At 34.5% G+C, this 27,785-nt stretch overlaps 1 protein-coding gene and 1 long non-coding RNA gene across 5 annotated transcripts; one reads left to right on the forward strand and one right to left on the reverse strand.

Moving 5' to 3' along the window:
- tdo2b (tryptophan 2,3-dioxygenase b) lies at positions 1-12,960 on the reverse strand. 4 transcript variants are annotated; one of them, XR_012386710.1, is made up of 12 exons: positions 12,779-12,960; positions 12,569-12,671; positions 12,315-12,405; positions 10,675-10,745; positions 10,393-10,520; positions 6,878-7,064; positions 6,660-6,767; positions 5,060-5,171; positions 3,147-3,204; positions 1,926-2,005; positions 1,452-1,848; positions 1-1,249 (listed from the first exon to the last, which is right to left on the reverse strand). XR_012386710.1 is itself a non-coding variant. In NM_199856.1 (12 exon segments), coding segments are annotated over 12 exon segments (1,224 nt in total). In that variant the 5' UTR covers positions 12,814-12,887; the 3' UTR covers positions 1-483.
- Positions 12,961-19,844: 6,884 nt separating this feature from the next.
- LOC141376642 (uncharacterized) lies at positions 19,845-26,147 on the forward strand. Its single transcript, XR_012387268.1, has 3 exons — positions 19,845-19,973; positions 23,957-24,016; positions 24,126-26,147. It is a non-coding gene; the product is annotated as an uncharacterized lncRNA (long non-coding RNA).
- The last annotated feature ends 1,638 nt before the right edge of the window (positions 26,148-27,785 follow it).

The following is a 27,785-nucleotide window of genomic DNA, read 5'->3' on the forward strand; positions in this document are numbered from 1 at the left end:
TTCAGGAAAGAGTTTAGCATTTATTTTTGTAAGAAGCATATAGTAAAGACAAAAAAAGATTTTGTTTAATAATATGGAACATAGTATCATCACTTGTCTGTACAGTCTAAATGACATTTTATATTAGGATATATACTATACATACCCAGTAGAGTGTATCATATATTTACAAACAACCAGAGAAACCTACATCATGTGCCTCATTCAAAAATATATTCTTAGTACAAAAGACTTATATTTTACATATATGTTTAAAATATAAATAGTATGTAGAGAACTCCTTTAGATTTTTAATATGTGCACAATTACTTTATAATAAATCTTTGCGTTTATATAAGGTGGAAAAAAACTTTCAGTCTCTTCAATCAAACAAGTAAATAGTCCAAAAAGCACAAACTTTGGCTGATCAATACAGGAGTATCAATATCTGGCATTAATCCCGGATTCTTTAACATTATTCACAAACAAACAGGTCTGATGTTTCTAATCGGAATCCTCGCTGCTGCATGAATTGTACGAGCTGTCGTAACACTCGGCAGTGTACGGGAACTTATGGATGTTTGGGTTGAGTTTGGGCACCCAGGAACGAGGAACCAGGAAAGTGGCGAGGTTGAACAAATCCACAAACACTTTGTAACGGTCACTGAAACATGAAAAAAACAATGAGGCATGACTGATTTGTTGCATAACCCCTTCATGTTATGGTCCTCCCTGATAAGGTTAAACTGTTACTGTTTATTACAGTGCTAAACTCCAATAAACGTAGTGAAAATGTGAATTTTATTAGCTGCAAACACTTGTAAAGCACATCAGGCGGAGATAAGTGAGCGGTATAGATCATATCTTTGGAGAATTATAAGTAAAGGAGTTGAAATGACAACAACACGAGGAAGTTTACAAACTAAACATGCTGAATGTTCACACTGTCGGTCCAGATCGGATTATTTGTGGACAAATTTAGTTTCTATTGGAACAGACTAAAAGATTTCTTGAACTGGATTTCAAACCACTTAAGAATATAACTTGATATTGACTTGTAAAATAATAATAAGAAGAAGATTGTCAATGTAAAATCAAAGAACAAGCTGCTGCTATGTCACAATATTACCACCATCATCATATTGGTCAGACTATAAAGGACTTAAAGAAATGAATCCATTTATTTTCCTTTGGCTCTCTTTCAGAGGCCTCCACAGCGGAATGAACTACCAACTATTCTGGCATATGTTTTACGCTAGAGGTGTCAAAACTCAGTCCTGGAGGGCTGGCGTCCTGCAGATTTTAGCTCCAACACACCTGCATGGATGTTTTTAGAAAGCCTAGAAAGAGCATGATGAGCTAGCCCAGGTGTGTCTGATTGGGGTTGGAACTAAACTTTGCAGGACACCGGCCCTCCAGGACTGAGTTTGGACATCCCTGTTTTACGCAGTGGATGCCCTTACAACTGCAACCCAGTTTTAAGACACACTTATTGACACACACTAGCCTTCGTGACATCACATCAGCCTAGTTCCCAAGTGCTCAAGGGTTTAAGGCATTCAATTTAAACCCATTCAGATTCAGATGTAATTAATTATGTACATTTGAGGGAACTAGACGGGGAAGTTAGCAAGTGAAGGCCATAAAATATTGGAGTGGAATGTAGCTCGAGAAATGCAAGTAGACCACATGTGTATATCTATAGTCTAATATAGGCAAAGCTGATCCAAAGCAAGCCACACAGAGAAAAAGTGACACGCACAAACACACACACACACCTGACAGTTGAGCGCAAGTAATGGTATCCTGAAGATCCCCCCGTTCCTGCTTTACTGCCAATCATTCTGTGCACCATACACACGTGGTTATCTGGAGGGAATGGATTGTAATGTTAGACTGTAGACGTGGCTTTAGTGTAAATGCAGATCCCTGAATGAAAGTCTTACATCTCCACTTGGTCATGAGTGTATCGATCTCCATCAGCGCAGTCAGGAGCTGGAAAGGTACCTGGAATCGAGGCTCTTCCCTGGAGAAGGAAATAAATGACTAAGGTATTTCTTCATTGTATAATAGGGATGTAACAATATTGTAAATACCGTCATACCGCAATAGTAATTTTTTTCAATATTATCGTAGGCGCATGATTCAATAAAACTATATTTCTGAGAAAAGTTTGCTTAGGCGAATGAAACGAACGGGAGGTAGCGGGAACTACAATTCCCATCAGCCTAGGCGTGGCCATCATCCTTTGCGGTCTGTTGTCACAACAGATCCAGTAATGCGAAAATGGAGTGTGCTGCTAGTAGGAGGGAAGAAAAAGAGCTGGAAATGATCGAACCTAAAGCGGGTATTAAATCGGATGAGTGGAAGCATTTCGGTTTCTTTCAAAAAAGATACGAAAAAGGAGAAAAGGTGACAGACAAATAAAAAAACAGTATGCTTGCACTGCCACTGTGGTGAAATATAAGTCGGGGAATACGACTAAAAACAGTCATGGGGACTGCAGAACACAGCACACTTGTTAGATTGTTGCAGACAACTGACTTGTACCGCAAAGAGACCTCTATCTCACTCATGGCTTGTCCTCTCAAGTGGTGGAAAGACAATGCACAACGTTACCCACTGCTGTCAACCTTGGCTAAATCATATATCTCTGTCCCAGAAACCTCAGTCCCAAATGAGAGGGGTTTTTCTGTTGCAGGGAACATGCCCAGAGATCCCAGCTTTTACCAGATTATAGTTATATGACAATTATTCGTAAAAAAAACCCATCTCTATCTGAGTGAGTGATTAAATGTTGAATGTGATGAGTTTTCAACAATACTAAATTGAAACTTTATTTTTTTTTTATATGGTTTAATAGTTTTTTGTTATTAAAATTGAAAAATTTAAGTTCCTGTTTCGAAACTTACAGATAGATGCTAAATCGTATGTCATTGATATGTTCAGTGCTAAGGTAAATAAATACTTTTGGCACTTTTTTCGAGTTTTTCATTAGTTTTGTTTTTCCTGTAAATTATTCAATAAATACCGTAGCGTGTTATTCATACTGAGGTATTATCGTACCGTGAAATTCTGATACCGTTACATCCCTATTGTATAACAATCAATATTGATATGAAAACAGTAGATATGAAATGAAATGCAATTAATGTATTCATACAAACCTGTAGAAATTGATCATTAGAGCTCCCTGAAGAGCCTTGTAAGAAAGTCTCCGTTCACCTTTTTTAGGAAAAGAGTGAAAAATGATTAACCCATTGCTTGAATATAAAATTTAAACACCATATTGGAATGGTACTATAAGGTCACAGAAGTATTGGGAGAAGGGTAATGACATAATTTTACCGTTTTAACTAGTGAGTTCAAATTAGGCCCTGCTTAATATTCATTCGTATATTCATATGTCTTTTCGGCCAACTTATCCAGGATATGTTTTACGCAGAATATGCCCTTCCAGCCGCAACCCAATACTGGGAAACACATATACACACACTCATACACACACATACACCACGGCCAATTTAGCTTATTCAATTCACCTATAAAGCATCTCCTTGGACTGTGAGGGAAACCGGAGCACCCGGAAAAAAACCCACGTGAAGACGGGGAGAACATGCAAACTTCACACAGAAATGCCAACTGACTCAGCCGAGGCTCGAACCAACGACCTTCTTTCTGTGAGGTGATCATGCTACCCACTGTGCCACTTTGAAACCCCCTGCTTAATATATAAATACAGTACTGTTATAGTATATAGTATATTATTATTAGTAGCATTATTATTACTATTGCTATATTAGTAATGTTTGGATTACAGTATATTTTAAGGATCACATTTTCTATTTGTATAATAATTTGAGTTTTTAGCACTCCTTAATATTATATTTAGTTTTAGTTAAGCTGTAAATTTTACATTAAGTTTTAATTAGTAAAAAAGGTATTAGTCAATAAACCCTGCTAATCGGTCAACACCAGAGATGCCCAAAGTTTGCCCATGGTAACCTTTGATTTGGCCCGCCAAGAGAGGGAGAATGATGGGGATGGTTTAGAGCAGGGGTCACCAATCCTGGTCCTGGAGGGCCAGTGACCCTGCAGGGTTTAGCTCCAACTTGCCTCAACACACCTGCCTGGGTGTTTCAAGTATACCTAAGACCTTGATTAGCTGGTTCAGGAGTGTTTGATTAGGGTTGGAGCTAAAATCTGCAGGACACCGGCCCTCCAGGAACAAGTTTGATGACCACTGGTTTAGAGATTGTTATCTCAAATTGAATGTAACTTTTAATATGTTTGTTCTATTGTTAAGCTATAAAAAAGCTGCCTGAAACTAAAATATTTCAGTTTAAATCATGTCGATAAATCAGATTTAGTTTAAAATATACATGCTGTCACCTGATGGATCAAATCAAGGCAAAGGCTGATTCTGCTCGACAAGTGTATTCAGAGTGTATAAAGCTTGCAATGTTTAATTAGTTGCCAACTTTAATTAGTAAGTGCAGTCCCTCATTTTTTACCTGCAATCTATGAAATATTGGGAAAAATATCAATACATCTGAATAAAAACATTGTAAATGTGGCTTACATTGGTGTCTGGAGTGAAGTGACACCATGCTGCTTTTCAGTGTAGGGGATTGTCTTCAAATTACAACATGCCGAACCTTACCACCTTTTAATCATCCACTCTGATGGACTGCAGGCTTTAACCCCTACAGACCTGAATTATGTTCCAAATTTCAGAAAAATGGGATGTCATGTGATGTCCATTGTAATGGATGCAGGGTCTGAAGGGGTTAAATTAGATTAAATGCTCAGGAATCACAAAAAGCATGGGCTGACATGTGATGTCCATTGTAATGGACACATGGTCCAAAGGGGTTAAAAGTTAATATAATTCAAAGTAATGTTTTCGATTTATTTTGAAATATTATGAAATAAACTTTAATGTTAAATTTATTTGGTATATTTTTGGTACATCACGGCTATCAATGATATTTTTAGCCCTTAATACAAAAAGGTTTTGGCATCCCTGGTCTACACCACACATACTGTAAATGGCAATGCATTGTGAGCCGATCCTCACCTTTGCTTAACAGATGCTCGTGGCGTTTAGAGTCAAACAGGGCAGTAAAGGTCTCCATCTGTTTGTTTAGATCCTCCAGAACCTCTTGCTTCACCTCAGTATCTTCCATTTTCTATTAATCAAAAAATGTTACGATTAATATAAAAACAATAAGAACACATTTGAAAAAAAAAACACAGCCACACTTAACAATTAGGTTTCATCAGTTAATGTATTTACTCAGGGTGTAGTGGATCATTATTGATCCATGATTCGTATGGATCACAACCCACGGTTCGGAACACACTTGTCCTGCTGTATAATAATAAATTATTTTTGTTGCTAGATAAATCTTAAATGTGTAACGATTGCAGAGAGATTGCCTCTTAGCGTCATTCAAATCACAAGTATATGAAAGCCTTCAGAAGGGCTTTCCTGTAAAATATAATGATGACTGAAAAAGTTATGGTAGGCTATTGAGGATGTGGTGGATTTCTTAGGTTATTAACGTTATTTTCTGCCTTTAGTTTAGTTTGCATTAACATATTCAGTGTAAGCTGCACAATTAATGATCAAAAGATTGGTATCTCAACACCCACACAACATAATTTATAAATGATGGTGATTTTCATATTATTCCTTTCAATCGCTCCATTCAAATCTGAAAATGAAAAATTTAAGTTGTATAAAGTTACAAACAGACAAATTACACAGAGCTACTTGGTTAGCATGTCATAGTTTAGATAAAAACACTGATGTTTATGGTAAAGATTAGAAACAACCGTCATGTGCATTTAACTGAACACTCAAAAATGAAACTTGTAGGCAGCAATTACATTATTTAATCAATAGGTGGAAACAACCAGCCGTCAAAAATATGCCACTGAATAATTCTTCAAAAATGACAAATCTAGCAATGAAATGTGAAGTTTTATGAGTGAATAACTGACTCATTTTTTGAAAATAAATATGGATTGTACAAACTATAATGTTAGATTTATACATTTAGCGATATTAGCAACAGTAGTAGTAAAAGTCAATTTCCTACACTACTGAATAATTTACAATTTATTTTTATTCAGCTGATTATCTCTTAATTTTATTTTTAATAAAATTACCGGTTCTCAGTTCGGTTTGTTGAAACCAAAAGTGTATTGCAGTACTGTTTTTGTAATAAATAAAAAGCAAATTCTATTTTTCTCCTCTCCTTTTTGTCTGATTCGAAAAATAGTCCAATCCGTGACTAAAAAACCATTACAGTATGTAATCTGAACCGTGAGATATGTAATCTGTTACACCACTAGTATTTGCTAACATAAACTAATTATGAGCAATACTTGTACACCATTTATTAATCACAGCTCACCATTTACTAATGCATTATTAACATCCAACTTCATGCTTTTCAACATTAGTTAACGCACTGCGAGTTAACATGAACTAACAATGAACTGCTGTATTTCCATTAACTAAAGTTAAATAACATGAAGAAATTGTGTAATGTAATAATAGTATTGTTCAGTTTGTTCATGTTAGTACATGCATTAACTAACATTAACTAATACAAGCTTATTGTAAAGTGTTAAAACTCAATGGTATAAACTATTTGAGCAGAACATACTTCCACTTGGTGCTTCTCCCTCTTGAGACCCTCTTCGATGTTAGCCTGCAGTTTCCCCCAGAAATTAAAGCCATCTTTTTCAAGTCCAGGTGTCCTCTCCAGCCATTGCTGCAATGTGCATAAATTTATGACAATCTTCTAATTATACAAATTTCATAGTTTGCATTTAGAAGATCCTAAAGATTTGATTTGATTTCTGTTTTTGATGAGTGTTTTACCTCCACCAGCTGAAGGAGAGTGGGTTCCTGCTCTGAACTCAGCAGCGTCTCGCTCTCCTCTCCATGAAAGTTGTCTCTGTAGTGTCTGCGATTGTACGGGACTCTTAAATGATCCGCTACACCAATCTTTTGCTCCAGAAGACGGAACTGAAGACTCTGGAAGCCCGAGGCTGGAGACAGATACTCCCTATAACATTCAAACAAAAGATAATAGAGCAAATAAATCACTCTGACCATTTTTTTTAAATCTTCTGATTTACTGTACTAGTCAACTCAAAATAATAATTCATTCAGCAAGTTAACAGGTCTTTGTTTCAAATGATCTCAATAAATGAGCAAATCTCTTGTTAACAATTATCCATTGTTTCAAATGATCTCATTATAGCAAGTTTCCAGTAAACAATTCACTGATTCAAATGATTCAGTCATAGAGAAAGTCTCCAGTTAACAATTTACTGATTCGATTGATCTGATCTGAGCGAGTCTTCAGCTAATAATTCACTGATTCAAGTGATTTCATCAGAGTGAGTCTCCAGAAACCAGTTCACTGATTTTAACGATTCAGTCAGAGTGAATCTCCTGTTAACGATTCACTGATTTAAGTGATTTAATCTGAGCAAGTCTTCAATTAACGATTCACTGATTCAGTTGAGCTTATCAGAGTTAATGATTCACTGATTTAATTGATCTTATCAGAGTGAGTCTCCAGTTAATGATTCACTGATTCAATTGATTTGATCAGAGGGAGATTCCAGTTAAAAATTCACTGATTCAATTGGTCTTATCAGAGTAAGTCTCTTGTTAACGATTCACTGATTCAAGTAATTTGATCTTAGCAAATATCCAATTAATGATTCACTAGTTCAGTTGATCTTATCAGTGTGAGTCTCCAGTTTATGATTCACTAATTCAATTGATTTGATCAGAGCGAGATTCCGGTTAATAATTCACTGATTCAATCGATCGCATCAGAGTAAGTCTCCAGTTAATGATTCACTGATTCAAGTGATTTGATCAGAGCAAGTCTTCAATTAACAATTCACTGATTCAATTGATCCTATCAGAGTGAGTATCCAGTTAACGATTCACTAATTCAATTTATTTAATCAGAGCGAGATTCCAATTAATGATTCAATTGATCTGATCCGAGTGATTCTCCGGCTAACAATTCACTGATTCAACTGATCCGATCACAGCGGGTCTCCAGTAAATGATTTAATGATTCAATTGATCTGAACAGAGCAAATCACCAGTTAACAATTGATTGATTTAAATGATCCAGTCAGATCGAATCTACAGTTAATGATTCACTGATTTGAATTACACGGTCAGAGTGAGTCTCCAGTTAATGAATCACTGAATTTACAACTAGGACTCAAAATAAATAAAGAAAAGGAGATCCTGGAGCTTGAGTGCATGTGACTGATGGTGTGAAAAGTCGTCCAAAAGTAAGCTACTAATGCAAAAATGAAAATGTGTTATTTTAAATAAATATCATATTTATGTAATGACTGTCGATTGCTGGTGAAGTAAATCTGCTGTAAAAGGGCAACATGTTTAACTCCACAGTATGAAATGCTTGATCCTGGACATTTCTGTTATTTCCTGTTTGAATAGGGCAGGTCTTATTTAAAAGCTAAATGTAAAATTGTCAAATATTTTCCCCACGCTGATTTAGGTCATACTAGACATACAGCTATTATAGTGGTGTATTGTTCTTAAAATGCTAACACATTTTGCTCTGTTACACATAGACGTTTAAATACAGTTAAAATGACTCATGACAATCATGCCAGATTTATGACAAGTTTTGTTGTCGTGACAATGTCAAGTTGTCATAACCTGGTCATACCTAACAACATCATTGCATTTAAAATGTCATAACTTAGCCAATGACACTTAATGACAATTGTGAGCATGCAAAAAATCTCATTCACCTTCATGACATGTCTTGTCATGATTATAAAGGTTTCATGACAATTTTTTTAATCTATATTAATCTCACTGTAATTTTGGAAATTATCTAGATTAATCCAGATTAAAGTGGCTTGTTTGAATTCTGCCGAAGGCATTCAGAATATATGGGCTACCCAAATAATGACTAAAAGTAAGTCTTTGAGAACGGCTTTCTCAAGCCAGGTGGCGCATTTGACCAGGGGCTCATCTCCTGTTTCCAAAATGCATCACAAACTGCTTGAGAAACTGTTCTACTATGACAATTGGTGATGAAAATAAATGATGTTCAATAAGATGTACTTGTGTCTACTAACTGTTATTCAGTTAAACATGAATTCTGAACTGTAGGCCTACATAAGCTCAAAACAGCAATTTTTGATTACTTTAATCCGACTAAAGTCATAACTTATTTGATCATGAAGTGTGGACCTTTTTTTCTTTCCATTTGGTGTCCGTTAATTAATTCAGTAACACTCTCACCAGTCCTTACTCCTTATTTGTGTTTAATTTGTCACAGGGACATGAACAAAATGTACATAAGTTAAAGTGAAACTGCCGAACCGCAGTTAAAGTCACCCAAAATTACAGAAAACTCTTACATGAAAGCACTTCACATAAACACCCTAATTATATTATTGTCTAGGCAAATAACAAGACTACAGATGTCCATGTAAGCGCATTCAGTAGTGTCTTCAAAGTTAGTAAAAGATCCAGAAGGGGATCCTGCTGATTTGATTCGGAAGGGCACTTTTTTGTCAGGTGGATCACCGGTTTGACTTTCATTCAACATCATTCATTTTAAAAAACCACTCGGCCCATTTTGTTTGTATATGTTTTACTCGAACGCATAAACTCGACAGGTGCCTGATAGTTAGATATGGAGCCAACATTAATCAGATTTACTCTAGTGAACTGCGTCCATGTTAGCACGTCATGTTTGATGTGGTAATTTCACAGTAAGACTACACACAGGTTCAAAGACTCATTCTCGCCACCTACAGTGCAATTCGGTCAGGTATACATGCACGCTTAAATATTAAAGTGAAAGTTATCATAGCTTGCATAGAATAGGCCCAGCTCCCAACACAACTTTGAGAACAGATTAATGACCATGGTTTTTTAAACGCCTGATAAGAGTCTCGCGTTAACGCAGAACTTTAACGCCGATAACGGCCCACCACTAATTTAAATAAAGTGTTACCTTCATTTTTCAGTACATAAAAAAGCAAGAGCTTTTGTACTCAACTAAAATCAAAAGGAGTAAAGTTTTATCCGGCTTTTTTTTTTTTTTATTTACTTGATATTGTGTGCTTTATCCACCAATGGAACAAATACATGAGACACTTGTGGAATGATATACAAATAAGAAAGCATTTTACTCCTCTACTTTTTTATCAAATTAATCAGGTTTCAACTACATTTTTGTAAGTTACACAAAGTTTAACTTATATTTTTTGTCACTTGAGACAACTAGAAAAGTTAATTTGATCCCATTTAAAAGATTTATTTTACATATAAATTAGACATAAATTGCAACCAGCACTGAATGAAGCTGTTACCTGAAATCAAAGAAGTCCAGAGCAGTCATAGTCTCCAGTACAGCAAACTGATCTACCAGCAGCTTGAAGATCATGGTTATCCTGTGGATTCTGCTCACCACCTTCAGCATGTTTCTCTCATCCCGAACCTGCCGAACAAAATCAACATTGAAACATTTTTAACCAGAACACACATTAACAACATTTAACAAAACAAAAAAAAACAAACAAAAAAAAAAAAAAACAGTATAGAGTGATCTCCACTCTTTTTAAACGTACGTATTTTACTCAATTTGTACTCACATGTTTTTTAATGAACAGGTCACGAACTGAATCAAGCTCCCACAATATCTGCTTAAACCACAACTCGTACGCTAAAGGAAAAGAAAATATGACAACACTGTCAGGATCTGTAGAGCAATCTTATAAACCAAGATTCTTTATTATTATTTCAACACCCATAGAGCCCGTTGCTTCTTCATAGGAAAATTTAATTATTTGTTATGTAAAATTTCACAGTCGCATGAGACCTTCATCAGACTAAACACTCAAAAAACCTTAACTGTAGCCTTTTGATTTAATTTGCTCTGTCACTTTATTGTGATGGTCCATTTGAGTCACACCTGTTAATCGATTCAGTTGTTCCAAAACAGGGATCAAAATTGTTATATTATTGCTCTTTACTCTTGGCGCGCTTTCAAACGGAAAAGTTTCTAAACGAACCAAAAGAGCTATAACAAGTCATGTGTGAGTAAACTCTCCTCACGTTGATCAGAGTTTCAGGGTTTATTTTGCAGAGTCCCGCTCAGCTTTCAGCGGGGGTGGTGGTTTGGTGGTGTGTTTGACAAGGTGTGTGCGACGTGTCTGAAGAGCAAGGAGGGATGTGATGGGCAGGGGTGAGAAGGTTGCGCAACGTATTTGAGGACCGGGAGAATTCCCGGTGGGCCGGTCCGTTTTTTGGCCGCGAGGGCCGGTGTCCCTAGCTTCAGACTCTGTTGCTCTCATCAGTCACACTTTTTAAATTAATTAATTTATTTGACCAGCCTTCTTATTCATTATTTAAATTAAATTAAATAATTTAAATTATTAAAGACTATATTATTTTTTGGAAATTCATTAGTTGTGGACTAACTTTGTTCCTTCTCTGCTCTTGGGCCACCAGTTGCTGACTTAGCTCATCTAGTAAGAACTAGACCCGGGTTTGATCCCCACTCAGATCATTACAGTACACACATAGAAAACAACAACAGTAATAGCAAATAAACATCATTAATGTTTGGACTTTCAGCATTGTAAATTAAACTACACTGAACTGAACTTTAACTCTGAAATCTGGACTGACAGTTTCAATTTATGAGAACTTCTCTGAAACTTTACGAGAAGCTGCTTTTACACAAATCTACATCGTAAAAGCGCTATAGAAATAAAGATGAATTAAATTTAATTAATGAGAGCCAATCACTGTAGTACAAATCAGCAATTTTATCTTATTCAAAACACCATATGTTCATACATGATGACCTATGTATCCCTATCACACCCTACAGCAAGTATTGATAGCGTGCAGGATTATTTGTTTACCTTTTGCACATGGTGATATTTGCCGTGCACCTATCCTTGCTTCAGGTGTGTGGAGCTTACTTCACAGTTTGTTTAAACTACTTATTTTAAATAAGCTAAAACAACACAAATCTTTCGTTTTTGTTGCTTTGTTTGTGACAACTTAATTGTGTTATGTTTAAACCAGTAACCAATAAGTTAACCTAAATCCTTTATGTTGTCCCAACACAAATCGGCTGTGTGGAACCCATCTTTTATTTTTTACAGTGTTGATAAATAAAATGTTACTTACTTCAAAATTATTGGTTTATTAGAACCAATGGTTCTTCATTCAAATTCCTGTAAAAACCTCCTTAAATAATGAATATATACAAACAGATTACCTTGGTGAGTAACGATGAAGAGATGCTCATCATGGATTTTGTTGCCTTTTTGTTCACTCTGCAAAACTTGAGCATTCAGCACCTTGTCAAGCTATCAGAAAACACAAAAACACATTGAATTAATTTATTTAATCTAGAAATATATATATATATATATATATATTTTGTAATATATATATATATATTTATACGGAGGAAGAATTTAGGTGAGTAGAAATGTCTATTAAGGGTTGATTGAAGGTTGAGTTATTTACCTGTAAATAGTCTCCGTAGATGATTCCTCCTTTAGCGGCTTTGTTGACGCCTCCTTGGGATCCATCCTCTTCCTCCGCCTGCCTGGGGTTACTGGACAACAATCTAATATTGAGATTAAAATGTAAAAGTACAGACATTACATTTAATTTGTTTGCATTCTATTTAATTTAATTACAAAAGGAAATAAAAAACTAAAATGCCAAACGCACTGAAGCGTTCCTCCCAAAAATGGACATCCACTCATGTTTTGTCCTTGCAATGTTCAACAGGAATTGATTTTTTCCTCTGTCTGCTTACTGAAGGTTGTCACAATGTTCTGGGTGTTTCATTGCAAAGTGGAGCATTTGAAGGTTTGCAGCGTCCAATCAAATGCTGGATTGCCACACCTGGCCTATGAAAACACATATTTAACACACAAGAAACGTTTCAGGCACAACCCTCCAACAGGTGCAGGTGGAAATCAAGCATGTGGAGAAGATTCAGGAGCTTTAGCAGATATAGTGAACAGCAGATGTACAAGATAGTGGGACAGTTAATACAACATGATTAAATGTGGAGACTATTGACTAAAATGTGAGATAATATACTTTCAATCAGTTTATGTTTTTGTTTGTTGTTAATAAAACATGATTAAATATGGAGAGAATTGACTAAATTGTGAGATGTTGGGATAAATTGATTTACTTTCAGATTATTTTTGTTAATAAAACATGATTAAATGTCGAGAGAATTGACTAAAATGTGAGATGATTTACTTTTAGATTAATGTTTGTTAAAAAAGCATGATTGAATGTGGACAGAATTGACTAAAATGTGAGATAATATACTTTTAGATATTTTAATGTATATAATTATATACAGATAAATATTTGTTAATACAACTCGATTAAATGTTGAGAGGCAACGCAGTGGCGCAGTAGGTAGCGCTGTCGCCTCACTCGCTGGTTCGAGCTTGGGCTGGGTCAGTTGGCATTTCTGTGTGGAGTTTGCATGTTCTCCCTGCGATTGCATGGGTTAACTCCGGGTGCTCCGGTTTCCAAAGACATGCGGTACATGTGAATTGGGTAGGCTAAATTGTCCGTAGTGTATGAGTGTGAATGAGGATATGGATGTTTAATAGAGATGGGTTGCAGCTGGAAGGGCATCCGCTGCGTGAAACATATTCTGGATAAGTTGGCAGGTCATTCCACTGTGGCGACCCCAGATTAATAAAGAGACTAAGGCGAAAAGAAAATGAATGAATGAATAAATTTGGAGAGAATTGACTATAGTGTAAGATAATTTACTTTCAGTATATTTTTGTTAATAAAACATGATTAAATGTGGAAAAAAATTACTAAAATGTGGGATAACATACTTTCAGAATATTATTTGCTAATAAAACATAATTAAATATTAAAACAGTTGACTGAAATATGATATGATATACTTTCACATTGTTTTTGTTAATAAAACATAATTAAATATAGACAGAATTGATTAAAATGTGGGATAACATACTTTCAGAATATTATTTGCCAATAAAACATAATTAAATATTATAACACTGACTGAATGAAATGTGATATGATATACTTTCACATGGTTTTTGTTAATAAAACATAATTAAATATGGACAGAATAGACTAAAATGTGAGATAATATACTTTCAAATATAGTTTTGTTAATAAAACATGACTAAATGTAGACAAATTGACTAAAATGAGAGATAATAAAATTTCAGATTAATATTTGTTAATAGAACATGATTAAATGTAGAGAAATGGAATAAAATGTGAGATACTACTACTTTTTACAGTTTTTTTTTTGTTTTTAGCACTGTGCATTTGTGCTATAGGCATTAATTATGTATGAAGTACAAATGAAAATGAATCACATTTAAATGTGCATAAAATGACACACTTTACATTTCAGCATTTATGTGCTGTCAGCGTCTACCAGTAATTTATTATCATTCTACCATCAGGAGATTTACATTTGTCTAATATAGGTCACATTTATTTGATTAAAAGAATGAATATAAGTCAATATTTCTGTGAAACGCCATTAATAAAGTTTATCATAAAATATTCTACTGAGTGCAGTTACCAGAAGAACATGAGTAAATAAAAAATTATTTGAAAAAAAAAAAAAATTCAGTTAAAAACTCCTAAATTGTTTGTTTGTTGGCGGCACAATATCGCAGTGGTCCGTCACCTCACAGCACGAAGGTCACTGGTTTGAGTCCCGACTGGAACAGGTGACATTTCTGTATGAAGTTTGCATGTACACATTTGACAGTCTGATTTTTTAACATAAGTGTTCACCTGTGTATGGGTAGCCTTCCTAAAATCAATTATCATATATTTTGTCTGAAATGCATTTAACAGAAGATATGTCTCCTCACACCATCTAACAAAATCAGCAAGTACCATGAACGATTACATTATCATGAAGTTGGCTGACAATGACAGTGCCATCTGCATACTTAATTATATAGCGGTTCTATTTTCCCACCTACTTTGGCACATACAGTAGAGAAAATAAGTATTGAACACATAATGGCTTTTTTCCTTGTAATATTATTTCTAAAGAAGCAGTTGACCCCAAACAATTCACACAAAATATAATAAAATAATTTATTTATATAAATGATTTTTTATGGGTAATAACAATGAAATAGCACAAGGAAAACGTACTGAGATACTGCAACGTATTTAATACCAAATAAAAGTATTAAACAAATAAAGTAAAAGTAAAAAAGTTAAGTTTTTTTACAGACTTAGTGTAAAACACTTATGGGTTTCGTCGATCAAATCTGACCTTTATTTAGCATTTTTTTTAATTGGATTTAGATCCTGTGATTGGCTGGGCCATTCTACAGCTTGATTTTCTCTCTCTGAAAGCATTTGAGAGTTTCCTTGGCTGATCCTTTGGATCATTGTCTTGCTGACATGTCCACCCTGGTTTCTTCTTCATCATCCTGCTAATGTAGATGTTGGACTGATGCAGCTGATATTCATTCACTATGAGGAAGAGCAGAGGATGGCTGAAGATCTAAGAGATTTCAGCTGCTGTCTGGTCTTTCACTGCCTTTCTACACCTCCCTTTCTTCATGTGTTCAATACTTTTTCAATGTGCCATTTCATTTTATTAAACATAACTTAATTTGTAAACTAATTAGATTTGTTTTCTTTGCATATATGGATTTATTTGGTTGTTACCAACATCCAGTGAAATATTCAAGTCAAGGCACCTTTAGGAATATGTTTTCTAAGAAAAATGGTGACGTGTTCAATAATTATTTTTCTCGCTGTATTTGTCGAGGATGTATAACAGAGGTGAAAGAACACATCCTTTTGGGGACCCAGTTGAGAAGCAAACTTTGTCAGATAAGCATCCATTTACTCTTGCACTTTGTATTCGGTTAGTTAAAAAGTTAAGAATCCAGCCCACTAGGTTATTACTGAGATCAAACTGTTCTAGCAGTTTCCTTATTAAAATATGAGGTTGAATTGTTTATAAAATATGAGGTTGAAATCCTTATTAAAATATGAGGTTGAATCCCCAAATGTTTAAAAAGGAGATTAAGGAAAGCAATTGTGGCATCATATACTCCCCGATGGGGCAGATAGGCAAACTGCATGGGATCAAGTGCATACTCAGTTTTTCCTTAATGTTTCAGACCTCACATACTTAAAAAAATAAAAACAAAACTTTGTTATACCGAAATCAGATTGAACAGAGTTGAATGCAGTGTCTACCTTTTATCGATCATTTTTCACATATAGTTGGCACCAAGAACAAACATAGAAGCAATCTGCTAAATGATTCAGGAAAAATGATTCAAAAGGGCAACTGGAAAACATAGTAAATGGATTTTTACTGCATTTTCAAAAGTAAAACGTTAAATTTGACTCCGGAATGATTAAATGGACACACTTCATCTCCCATTTACTCTCCCATTAAACCTGCTTTTTATTAGGCTGGCATGTGTAGCATGCCAGACTATTGTTATCCTATTTTTCTTCTGAGACTAAAAATTAAACTCTATCTCCTTCTAGAGCTTTCGAGCTATGACCACCAAACTTACACCAGACCTCCAAACTGGTCTGACTCGGGTTGCTATATCTTTTTCTACTGATCCGACTTTCGGTTTTACTGAAAAATGTCCTGGGACCGTCGGAAAAATCCCATAGACTTAACATTGGACCACACTTTGTGACCTCATAACTCTGCATCAGACTGTCCTACAGACTTCTAATTGGGCTCATTTAACTCAGACTACCTAACTGCCAATAACTAATGAGCTTTTAACTTTCTGGCCACACCCTAGCAACCACTTTTGGGACCCTAGAAACTGTCCCATAGACTTACACTGCAAAAGACTCTCATTGACTTGACATTGGCTCAAACTTTGTGAGCTCATAACTCTACATCAGACTGTCGCACAGACTTCTAACTGGGCTCATTTAACTCAGACTACCAAACTACCAATAACTGATGAGCTTTCAACTTTCTAGCCACACCCTAACAACCAGATACTGCACCCTAGCCACGGTCCCATAGACTGCCATTATAGAGGTTCAGATTATTATTGTTATGCTACAGTGTGATAAAGACATGGGGGTTGTTTTTAACTGTTCATATTGGCAAGAAGCTTTGATAAATCATCAGTCTAAGCTGTCAATCAACTCCATAGCAACAAAACAGACTAACCTAGCAACGATATAACAGCAGCTATATCTCAGCATCAGAACATCGTAGAGAAGCGGGGGTTGGCTTGTTTGACTCAAGCTAGCACACCATCCATCCATCCATCCATCTATCTATCTTTTCATACTTTTTAAAAACTGTTTAAACTAAATAAACTATTACCATCAGGCGTTCACAAGCCAGCCTCAAAACTTGTCCTCAAACTTTAAGAATCTAGTTCTCATTATTCTCTAGTTCTCTTTATATTTTGAAATCAGATATTGTGTATTAAACTGAAATAAACATTGTTCTGGTAAAATAGTAATAATAATAATAATAATAATTATTATTATTATTATTATTATTATTATTATTATTATTATTATTATTACAATGATTTTTATCATTTTCATGCAATATTCTTTGTACGATCAGAATTTATTATTTGACAATGTCTTTGCATTTATAATACTTCTTGCTCTGCGTACTCGTCTGTTGTTGTATATTAACTTTTAGTCCTTTTATGTTCTGGTAAGATTTTTCCTCTGTCCTAGAAGAATTTGGTTGGATTACTTTGCTTTCTATACAAACTGTTGATGGTTTAAATCAGTGGTCACTTGTTCCTGGAGGGCCGGTGTCCTGGAGATTTTAGCTCCAACCCTAATCAAACACACCTGAACCAGCTAATCAAGGTCTTAGGTATACTTGAAACACCCAGGCAGGTGTGTTGAGGCAAGTTGGAGCTAAACCCTGCAGGGACACCGGCCCTCCAGGAACAAGATTGGTGACCCCTGGTTTAAATGATAACTAGGTCTACTTTTTTAAAACAAAATCATCATGAACTACTGTCACCAAAATAAAACATTCATTTTATTTTTAAATAAGACCCTGCTACCGTTTCTTGCCGTAATCCTACACATTTAAGGGGAATCTCCTGTAGTGGCTATTTTCTCTAAGGAGGCTCTCTCAGTGGTCAAGAAACAAAGTCTTACCCGGGATGTCTTTTACAAGTTTTATTCTTTACAAAGAAGATCACAGTCATACAGCAACAACAGTTTCTGCAGAGTGAGATACTAAAGCCAAGTGTGTTCACCCTTTTATCTGGTTTGTACTGCTTACGAGGTCAACTCCCAATAAGGCCTCATCTACAATTACGTCAGGCGTCTTCTGCTGTTCGTGCGATATGCTCATAACAACCACACATCCTTCTTAGGATAATGAAAAAGCTTTCACCTAAAAAAAATATAGTTATCTATAAAAATGTACACATAGGTTTTATGATAAACATATGGAGAACACAGATACACACACATGTAATAATGAGTCTTAGACAAGTTTCTAACATATAAAGCTCATCTAAAAATGAATTTCCATTACACTCCTCATCCATCACAAGTGTTCAGCATCCACTTGGAAACCCCACACCAGTTGATTGGTGGAGAGGAGACAGAGTGATGAAGCCATTTTTGATATAGGGATGATTAGAAGGCCATGATGGACAAAGGACAGCGGGAAAATTTGGCCAGGATGCCAGGGTTAAACCCCTATTCTTTTCGAAGGCTATCTGGGGGCTTTTAACAACCACAGAGAGTCGTGACCCCAGTTTAACATCTCATCTGAAAGACAGCGCTCACCGAGCAGTATGGAGTCCCCTTCACTACACTGGGGCGTTATGACCCACACAGACCACAGGTTGAGCACCCCCTGCTGGTCTCACTAACACCATGTTCAGCAGCAATACTGTAGCTTTCACATGTGGTCTCCCATCCAGGTACTGACCGGGTGCAACCCTGCTTGGCTTCAGGGGGCGACCATATAAGAGAAATTGAGTAAATAAGCTCAAAGTAATTTTCAGTGAAGTGTATCAACTTATATTTTCAGGAAAAAATTCAATTATTTCGGTCCATACACAAAATATTTATCATCATCATCATATATTTTCACTCTTCAAGTAAGATGAAGGAAAAGCAATGTCGGAGAAACAGTAGCAGGGTCTTATTTTAACGTTTTGGTGATGGTAATGCAAGGGGAGTTTGAATTATACTTAAGTTATGGTTTAAACAATCAAACAATTTGTACAGAAAACAAAGACATTAAACCATGTTCTTCTAGGACACGAGAAGAAAAAACACAAGACTAAAAATTAATTTACAACTACATACGTGAGCACAGAGCTACATGTTTTACAAATGCAAAGACATTGGCAAATAATAAATCCTGGTCGTACAATGAATATTGCGTAACCGATATTCATTCTAGTGTAATACACAATATGTGATATGTGAACAAAAATGAAAAGCAGGTTTAATGGGAAGAGTAATGGGAGATAGTTAATCACTGCGAATCTGCAGTTTTACTTTCGAAAATGTGGAATAAATGTGTTTTCCAGATGCCGTTTTGAATCCTTTGTTCTGAATTTAGCACAACACTTCTATGTTCGTTTTTAGTGCCAACTGTGAGAAAAAAAGTTTGACAAAAAAGACTGCTGTGAGTTTAAAGTTTATGAAATATTCACACTTTGGTTGAAGATTACCAAAACAAACTTTTTTTTCAGTAGATTAACTTGCATGGATTAATTTTTCACCTAAAAAACAACTATGTGCGCTAACAAAAAACAAGAAATCTTTTGATTTCCCACAGATTTTGACTGCGGGAGCGGTGTTCAACTGGTGCTGCATGTGCAAGCTAAGGGGACTTTGATTTGTCTGGGGAATGGGATTTCAGAAAAAGGTGAGTGTACTGTGTACCTGCCTGTAAGCTCATACTAACGCACTCTTAAATTAACAAATAACTGCACTAGTTTCAGTTGGTAATAAAAGTATTTGGTGATTTAAACAACGTGACGCAGGAAGTGACAACGGTAACCATCAAGCATCAAAAAACACTTGCGTCACGTCTGGTGCTGCAATGCACTGGGTGTATTCCCATTAACATGCCTGGAGACAGAATAGTTAATCAAAAACATTTCACTTTGTTTCACCACAGTTACACATAATTGGTCATTATTTATGCTCAGCAGAGCTGTAGGGACTGATCAGTCCAGTACAATACAGTCACAATCAGTAAAAAAAAAACTTTTTTTGGTTTTTCTTTCGTAGTTTTTACTCTAGTGTGAAATCTATTGATAAGCGGTTATTTGCTTGTCTGTACGGTCCTACTCTTTTTAAATCCAACCACAACAGAAGACTTATTAAGAAAAGGATTATCTACACCACAGGTGTCAAACTCAAATGCACCTGATCAAACTAATTGAGTCCTTCAGGCTTGTTTGAAACCTACAGGTAAGTGTGTTGGAGCAGGGTTGGAACTAAACTGTTGCAGGGCTTCGGCCCTCCAGGAATTGAGTTTGACACCCCTGATCTACATAGTAAAAAAATCTTGAGCTTTAAAATTTTTAGTTAACTTACATCAATCAAACTGACTGAAATATTAAGTTAAACTTTGTATAACTTCAAAAATTTAGTCAAAACCTGATTAACTTATTAAAATAAGTTAAAGCAACATCAAAATATGCTAAATACATAATTTGGGAAATATTTTTAAAAAGAAAAAAACATAATAATCATAGGAGGGCGAATAATTTTGACTTCCACTGTAAGAAAAAAACTTTTTTTTTTACTGTGATGGCCTTCATGAGAGACTACCTGTGCATATATTCAGTGGATTTTGATTTTTGAGCTGTTGTCTACACAATTTTTATTTGGATACAAGAATTTTATTTATTTTTTTTTTTTTTTAACATACTCGTATCCTTTAAATTTAAGTTAAAGACCCAGTGTCTGGGTCTAGGAGTATTAAAAATATATGTTTAATAAAGACTTTTGTCTGTGGCATAATTTTTGACAGCAAATCAACACAAAATAAGGCCGCAAATATTAAGAAAAGCTGCAGCAAATTCAGTCATTTTAGACTGCAAAATTATGAAAAAAAGCCCCACTAAATCCTGGAGGGACTGGTCATTTGTTTTGTTTTTTACAGTATAGGTTATCCAAGCCTTTTTTCATAAATAAATAAATAAATGAATGAATGAATAAATGAACAAATAAATAAATTAATTAATTAATAAAAATAAATAAATGAATGATTGAATAAATGAATAAATGAATGAATGAATGAATAAATGAATGAATATATGAATAAATAAATAAACAAATGAATGAATGAATAAATGAAGGAATATATGAATAAATAAATAAACGAATGAATGAATGAATGAATGAACGAACAAACGAACAAACAAACGAAAGATCAAATTAATAAATGCAAGTGCATTCTAAAATGAGACATAAGAAAAGCTACAATCACTATCAAAATGAAGTACTTTAAAAGAACAGTCGTTTTCAAGAAAGCATTCAATAAGCACATGTGGCTTTTTTATGTCCAATATGGCAGCTTTGACAGTCATCTAAAGACATTGTTTATCCATAATCAAACCTTTCAAGTCAGTATAGAGGCATTCTTTGGGAATCATAACAAGATTATCTGTTATATAATAGCTGATGCAAATGGCTGCATGTGTTCCTGTGATACAAGCTTGCCCAAACAGTTGCAGAACAGCACTTGGAGCCCAACCAGAAGACCTGATCTTTAAACTACACAAATCGATGTCTCAGAGGCAGAGAGGAGTTCATAGGATGTTGTATTTACAATTGGCCTGAAGTTAGGTAATGTACAAATTCATGTCCGGACACATGTCAAAACAAATCACATGCTGCCGGGCACATAAGCACTGATGACGTGGGGAATATTCACAGAAATGTGCTGCTAGAACAAACTGACCTTGACTGCTCATGTGATTTGTCTTGTTAAGAGTCACACAATGCATTTTTGTGGATTGTAAAACATAGGTTGGGGGGACTATTTGGTGCACATTAAAGGGTTAGTTCACCAAAAAATTAAAATCTAGTCTCACTCTGGTGTTGTTGTAATTCTGCATGGTCTTCTGACTTTGAGGCCATGAGATAATAAAAGACGTTCTGCTTTCATTTTGTCCCTCATACACTACCTGACAAATGTCTTGTCGTCGATTCCAGTTGTAAGAGCAACAAATAATAACTTGACTTCTAGTTGATCATTTGGAAAAGTGGCAGAAGGTAGATTTTTCTGATGAAATATCTGAACTGCATCTCAATCATCACAAATACTGCAGAAGACCTGTCGGAACTTGCATGGACCAAGATTCTCACAGAAAATCAGTCAAGATCGGTGAAGAAAAAAATCATGGTTTGGGTTTGCATTCAGTATGGGAAGTGACCGGCTTCATCAACAGCCTGGGGTATTAAGACATTATATTAAGACATTATTAAGAATGTCTGGGGTAAAATGGAGGAGGCATTAAAGATGAATCCAAAAAATCTTGATGAACTCTGGGAGTCCTGCAAGAACGCTTTCTTTGCCATTCCAGATGACTTTATTAATAAGTTATTTGAGCCATTGCATATATGTATGGATGCAGTCCTCCAAGCTGGGAGTTACTTTACATTCGATAATGTACATTGTTGCTGTTAAGTGACAAGACTTTTGTCTAAGCAAAGTCAGACCTTACTCTCCTAATTATATAATTAAAAATAAATGATCATGATCATATTTTTCATTTGGTCAAATAAGGGCAATCTTGAGGCCTTTGCCTTTCATATAAGCCACTTCTGACACCAAACGATCAACTTAAATTCAAGTTATCATTTCGGCACCTTGAAATTATTAAGGTTCTACCTGCGTTCTAAATGATTTTGAGATATTGAGCTTCAAAGTTTATGCATTCTATTTTGCAAACATTATGCGTGAAACAGTTTTCTTTCATACATTATCATGACAGAGACCCTAAATATAGTCTAAACGTAAATGATCAAATTTTTCTTTTTTTAATATAGATTTTTTTTTTTTAAATACACTTCTTTTCGTTTTCTTTTTGCTCTAAATTTAAAAAAAGGCTTCTAAATAATCCCATTTACACATTAATTTTGTGTGGTGCTGCATTATTTATCGACTATTTAAAGATTTTGTCTTTCTGGTTTTTCCTGCTGTCAATTGGTCCTGATTGGTCCTCGTGCATTAATTAAAAATGCTGATTGGCTGACAGAAAGAACCTTATAGACCCTATAGAGTTCAACTGTGTAGATAAACCATTTTTGTTTTTTTGAATAAAAAGTCTTAAAAAGTAAACAACTTAAAAAAAAAAAAACATCACAATGTAAATAAGTTGTCATTTAATAAGAATATGTGAATAACTCAATTTTGACAAAAAATGTCAGATAGAACATTATAATTCTAAGGTGAAGAATTGTTATTTCTAAAACTTGGAAAGGCGACAAGACTTTTGTTAGGTAGTGTATATGAAGTGGGCAGTGAGCAGCACAAAGCATTTTTTATTAACCAAACTAATCAAATGGTTAATGATAGAGGTGAAAAGTGAACCTAAAATTAATTAGTCATTTAGGAAAATCCTGACCTCGGCAGTTGCCCTTCATGCCCAACTGAAGGCTACAGGTTGTGAATCATTTCAAGATAAATAGATTTCACATTCACGAATGTCATCAACACCTACCTTTTGCTTGCAATCATTGTGACATTTTTGTGGCATTCACCATGACTTGGATGAACATATGCAGGAAATGTTTGAAGGTTTTCTCCTTTTGTGGGACAATACAGAAATAAAAGCACACATTTAAATGACAGAAGTAGGAGTAAATTATGTCTAAAATTTTATTTTGTAGGTGAACCGTCCCTGTAACTAGCCAACTAACCAAAGGCCAAACACGACGATCCAGTAACAGGTAATATATATTGCTTACACGCTTAATTCTCGTTTTATCATTGTCTGCAGTTTCCTAATATTTCCATGTGCTTCAATTCCTTCCTATGTGTCTGTCTGCCGTCTCATAGAAGGCAAAGTTGAAGAAATGAAGGGTAAAGTGGTAAGCGAACATACCAAATAAACAGGCTATAACTTTTTATATCCATTGTTAATTGCACAAATTATTATTGAGTATTTTCAAAGGAATCTTTCAAAAGTGTATTTTTGGAGGAATTAAACATTTATTAAAGGACATTTAATAATCTTCAAACCTATCAAATTTGTAATCTGTAAAGATATATATTACAAAATGTCTCTTATAACATCCAATGATGTTCTATTTACCAGTACATACTGAAAAACAATAATCAAAAATAAGCAGCACAATAATTTCTGGAGATGTTTGTGTCATCAGAAATTGTTTGTGAAGTTTCAGGCCAAAACACCTATTAGATCATTTATTATAACCTGTTTAAAATGTCAATTTTTGGGTCAGAAGTAACTGTAACTCTAGTTTTTTCATCCGAAATTGAAAATGAGCTGCTTCTCCAGTCTGTTCTCATGACATTTGTATAACAAGGTTGGATGTAAACATTGCAAAAAGTCAGAAAGCAACTCAGACATGATGAAACAGACCCACAATCACAAATACCATAGTAAGATGTACTGATGATGAAATACATAGCTCAAAAAAGTAGTTCAAAATGCTATAGAAATAGAAAGCATAGCACTTACTGAAGAGTTGGAACAGATATTTTAATCCCAGTCTCTTTGCAAATCCTGTCTTGTGGACATGTTTTATGCGTTAATACTGAGACATGTTAATTCGCACCTGTCCATCAATATCAATGGGTGGGAAAAACCCAACACAATCTCACAGCAATTCGTAACTTTTTGAATTAGTAGCTAATTCGTATGAATTCGTACGATCTAATTCGTACAATTTAGTATGATTTGCTTATCCCACAATGACGGTTGAGGTTAGGGGTGGGGTTGGGTGCCACGCCTCCTTTTTAAAATCGCACAATTTTGTACGACTGAACTTGTAGGAATTCGTAAGAACTAGCCGCTAAAATGGCAAAACGAAAAATACTCTCGTGAGATCAGGCTGGAAAACCACACTGCTAAGTTATGTTGTGGTGGGTTACCTACCGTGCTAACAATTTCCAGTGTTTTGCATGATAGATGCCCTTTAAAAAGAAAAGGATCCTTAAGCATCACATTATTGTGATACTGAAGATTTGAGGATTAACATGTTGAGTTCATACATAAACATTAGAGAATGATTTAAGTTGTTACAATTGAATTTTTCATCAAACCAAATGGAATCCAGATTTTAAAAATGTAGCGTGGATACTTCATAAACAAAATATTTTCTTCCATCATATAAACAATTTCTTTTAAATATACAAGCATTTGTGTTTGCCTGGCATTGAAAATCCATAACAGCAAATTATACGTTTAAAAGTAACCCAAAAAGACACAGCAGATACATACAGTTGAAGCCAGAATAATTAGTATATTAATATACTAGTATTTAGCTTAAAGTGACATTTAAAAGCTTAACTAGGTTAATTAGGCTAACTAGGCAGGTTAGGGGTAATTAGACAAGTTAATGATGGTTTGTTCTGTAGACTATTGAAAAAAAAATAGCTTAAAGGGCTAATAATTTTGACCTTAAATGGCTTTTAAAAAATTAATAACTGTTTATTTCAAGCTGAAATAAAACAAACAAGACTTTCTCCAGAAGAAAAAATATTATCAGACATACTGTGAAAATTTCCTTGCTCTACTGTGAAAAAAAATAAATAAATCAAAGAGGGGCTAATAATTCTGACATCAACTGTTTATAAACAATGCAAAAACATCCAATTCTATCAGTTATTTGCTTTCTATTACTTTTTTTTTTTCAAAGTAGGGAGATAAAAAATATATATATAAAAAATCTGCCAAAATACAAGGCATGTAAACACTGTAAACCTTGATCAGGACATAGTAAATAAAGTCTGCTAAACAACTATCTGATTTCTGATAACATGCTGATATCAGTAATCCAAGGTTTCAGTTTGTGCTATTTATTGAAAAAGCAGTACTCTAGGTAGGGGAGAGACAAAAAAAAAAAAAAGGAAACATACAATATTTATTATAAGCAAATTAAATGAATGCACAGCTAAAGTCAGAATTATAAGCCCTCCTGAACTATTAGCCCACCTGTTTATTTTATTTTATTTTTTATTTTTTTCTGTTTACCGAAGAGATTTTTTTCAACACATTTGTAAACATAATAAATTTAATAACTCATTCATAATAACTGATTTCTTTTATCTTTGAAATGATGACAGTAATTAATATTTTACTAGACATTTTTAATAATACTAGTATTCAGCTTAAAGTTACTTTTAAAGGCTTAACTATTTAGGCAATTTAGGGTAATTAGGCAAGTCACTGTATAACAATGGTTTGTTCTGTAAACCAATGGTTCCCAAAGTGGGAGTCGCGAGACAATAACAGGGTCCCTTGGTGAATTCGAAAAGTTTAATAGATATGATTAAACTATTAGAATTACCATAATTTACCAATAACCCACAAAAGATATAAATAGTAGTTAATAGTTACTTAAAAAAACAACAGCATGCAAATGAAAAGCTATCAGCTTTACAAGTTTTTTTTTTTTTTTCATAGGATTGGTGTGTTTACGTTGTAGATTAGCAGCATCAGATGCAGCAGATTGATTTTATAGCACCAGATTAAACTTTGACACCTTTATGGCATTTAAATACATTAAAAATAAATACAGGCCACTACTAAAGATTGAGGATGGTCTCTGAGTGGCGGTCTTTAAAATTAAACTAAAAATAGATTTATGCTGAAAACATTGTGCCCACCGGTCTCTTTAGCTGAGGTTAATATTAAATTTAACAAATAAATAAATGAATATAAAAATGATACGGAAATCAGGCACTTTTTTGTGTCATCAATATGCTCTTGTTTTATAGGTCTATTGTTGTTTGTGCAATGTTGGTATATTTATAACCACTTCGAAGAAATGTGGGGGTTGCAAGTCACTGGCATTGTTTTTTGGGGGGTCACGGGCTGAAATGTTTGCGAACGCCTGCTGTAGACAGTCAAAAACTATAATGCTTAGAGGGGCTATTAATATTGACCTTAAATTGGTTTAAAATATTTATTTAAAACTGCTTTTATTCTAGGGGAGATTGAGCAATTAAGACTTTCTCCAGACAAATAAATAATATAGAAATTATGGTAACTTCCTCGCTCTGCTAAACATAATGTAGGAAAGATTTGGCATAATAATACATTAAATCCAACGGTCAACTTTATTAAATGAAATGAGTGTAGTAAACTTAAATTGACTAAAATGAATTCTATACTCATTCGAAAAGAGTTTTGAACTCAGTGTTGAGGGTAACAAGTTAATTTAAAAAAAAAAAAGTACACAGTACCCATAAAGATTAGTTTTTAACTCAAATGGTTTGAAGCAATCGGTTTCCTCAAACAGTTTGAGTTGCCTTAACTTATTGAGTTTTACAGTACTCGGATTGAGTTTGAGTTCTCTTCATTTATTGGGTTTTACTGTGCTTGAATTACTTCATTTACTCAAATGGATTAAGTTGAACTTAAAATGGTTTGTTGCCATCTGTTTCTTCAAAAGGTTTTAGTTACCTTAACTTTTTGGGGTTTACAGTGTAATAATAATAATAAAGTAGGAAGATCACAGAATGGCTATA

The sequence above is a fragment of the Danio rerio genome, chromosome 11, assembly GCF_049306965.1.
Source record: "Danio rerio strain Tuebingen ecotype United States chromosome 11, GRCz12tu, whole genome shotgun sequence".
NCBI lineage: Eukaryota > Metazoa > Chordata > Actinopteri > Cypriniformes > Danionidae > Danio > Danio rerio.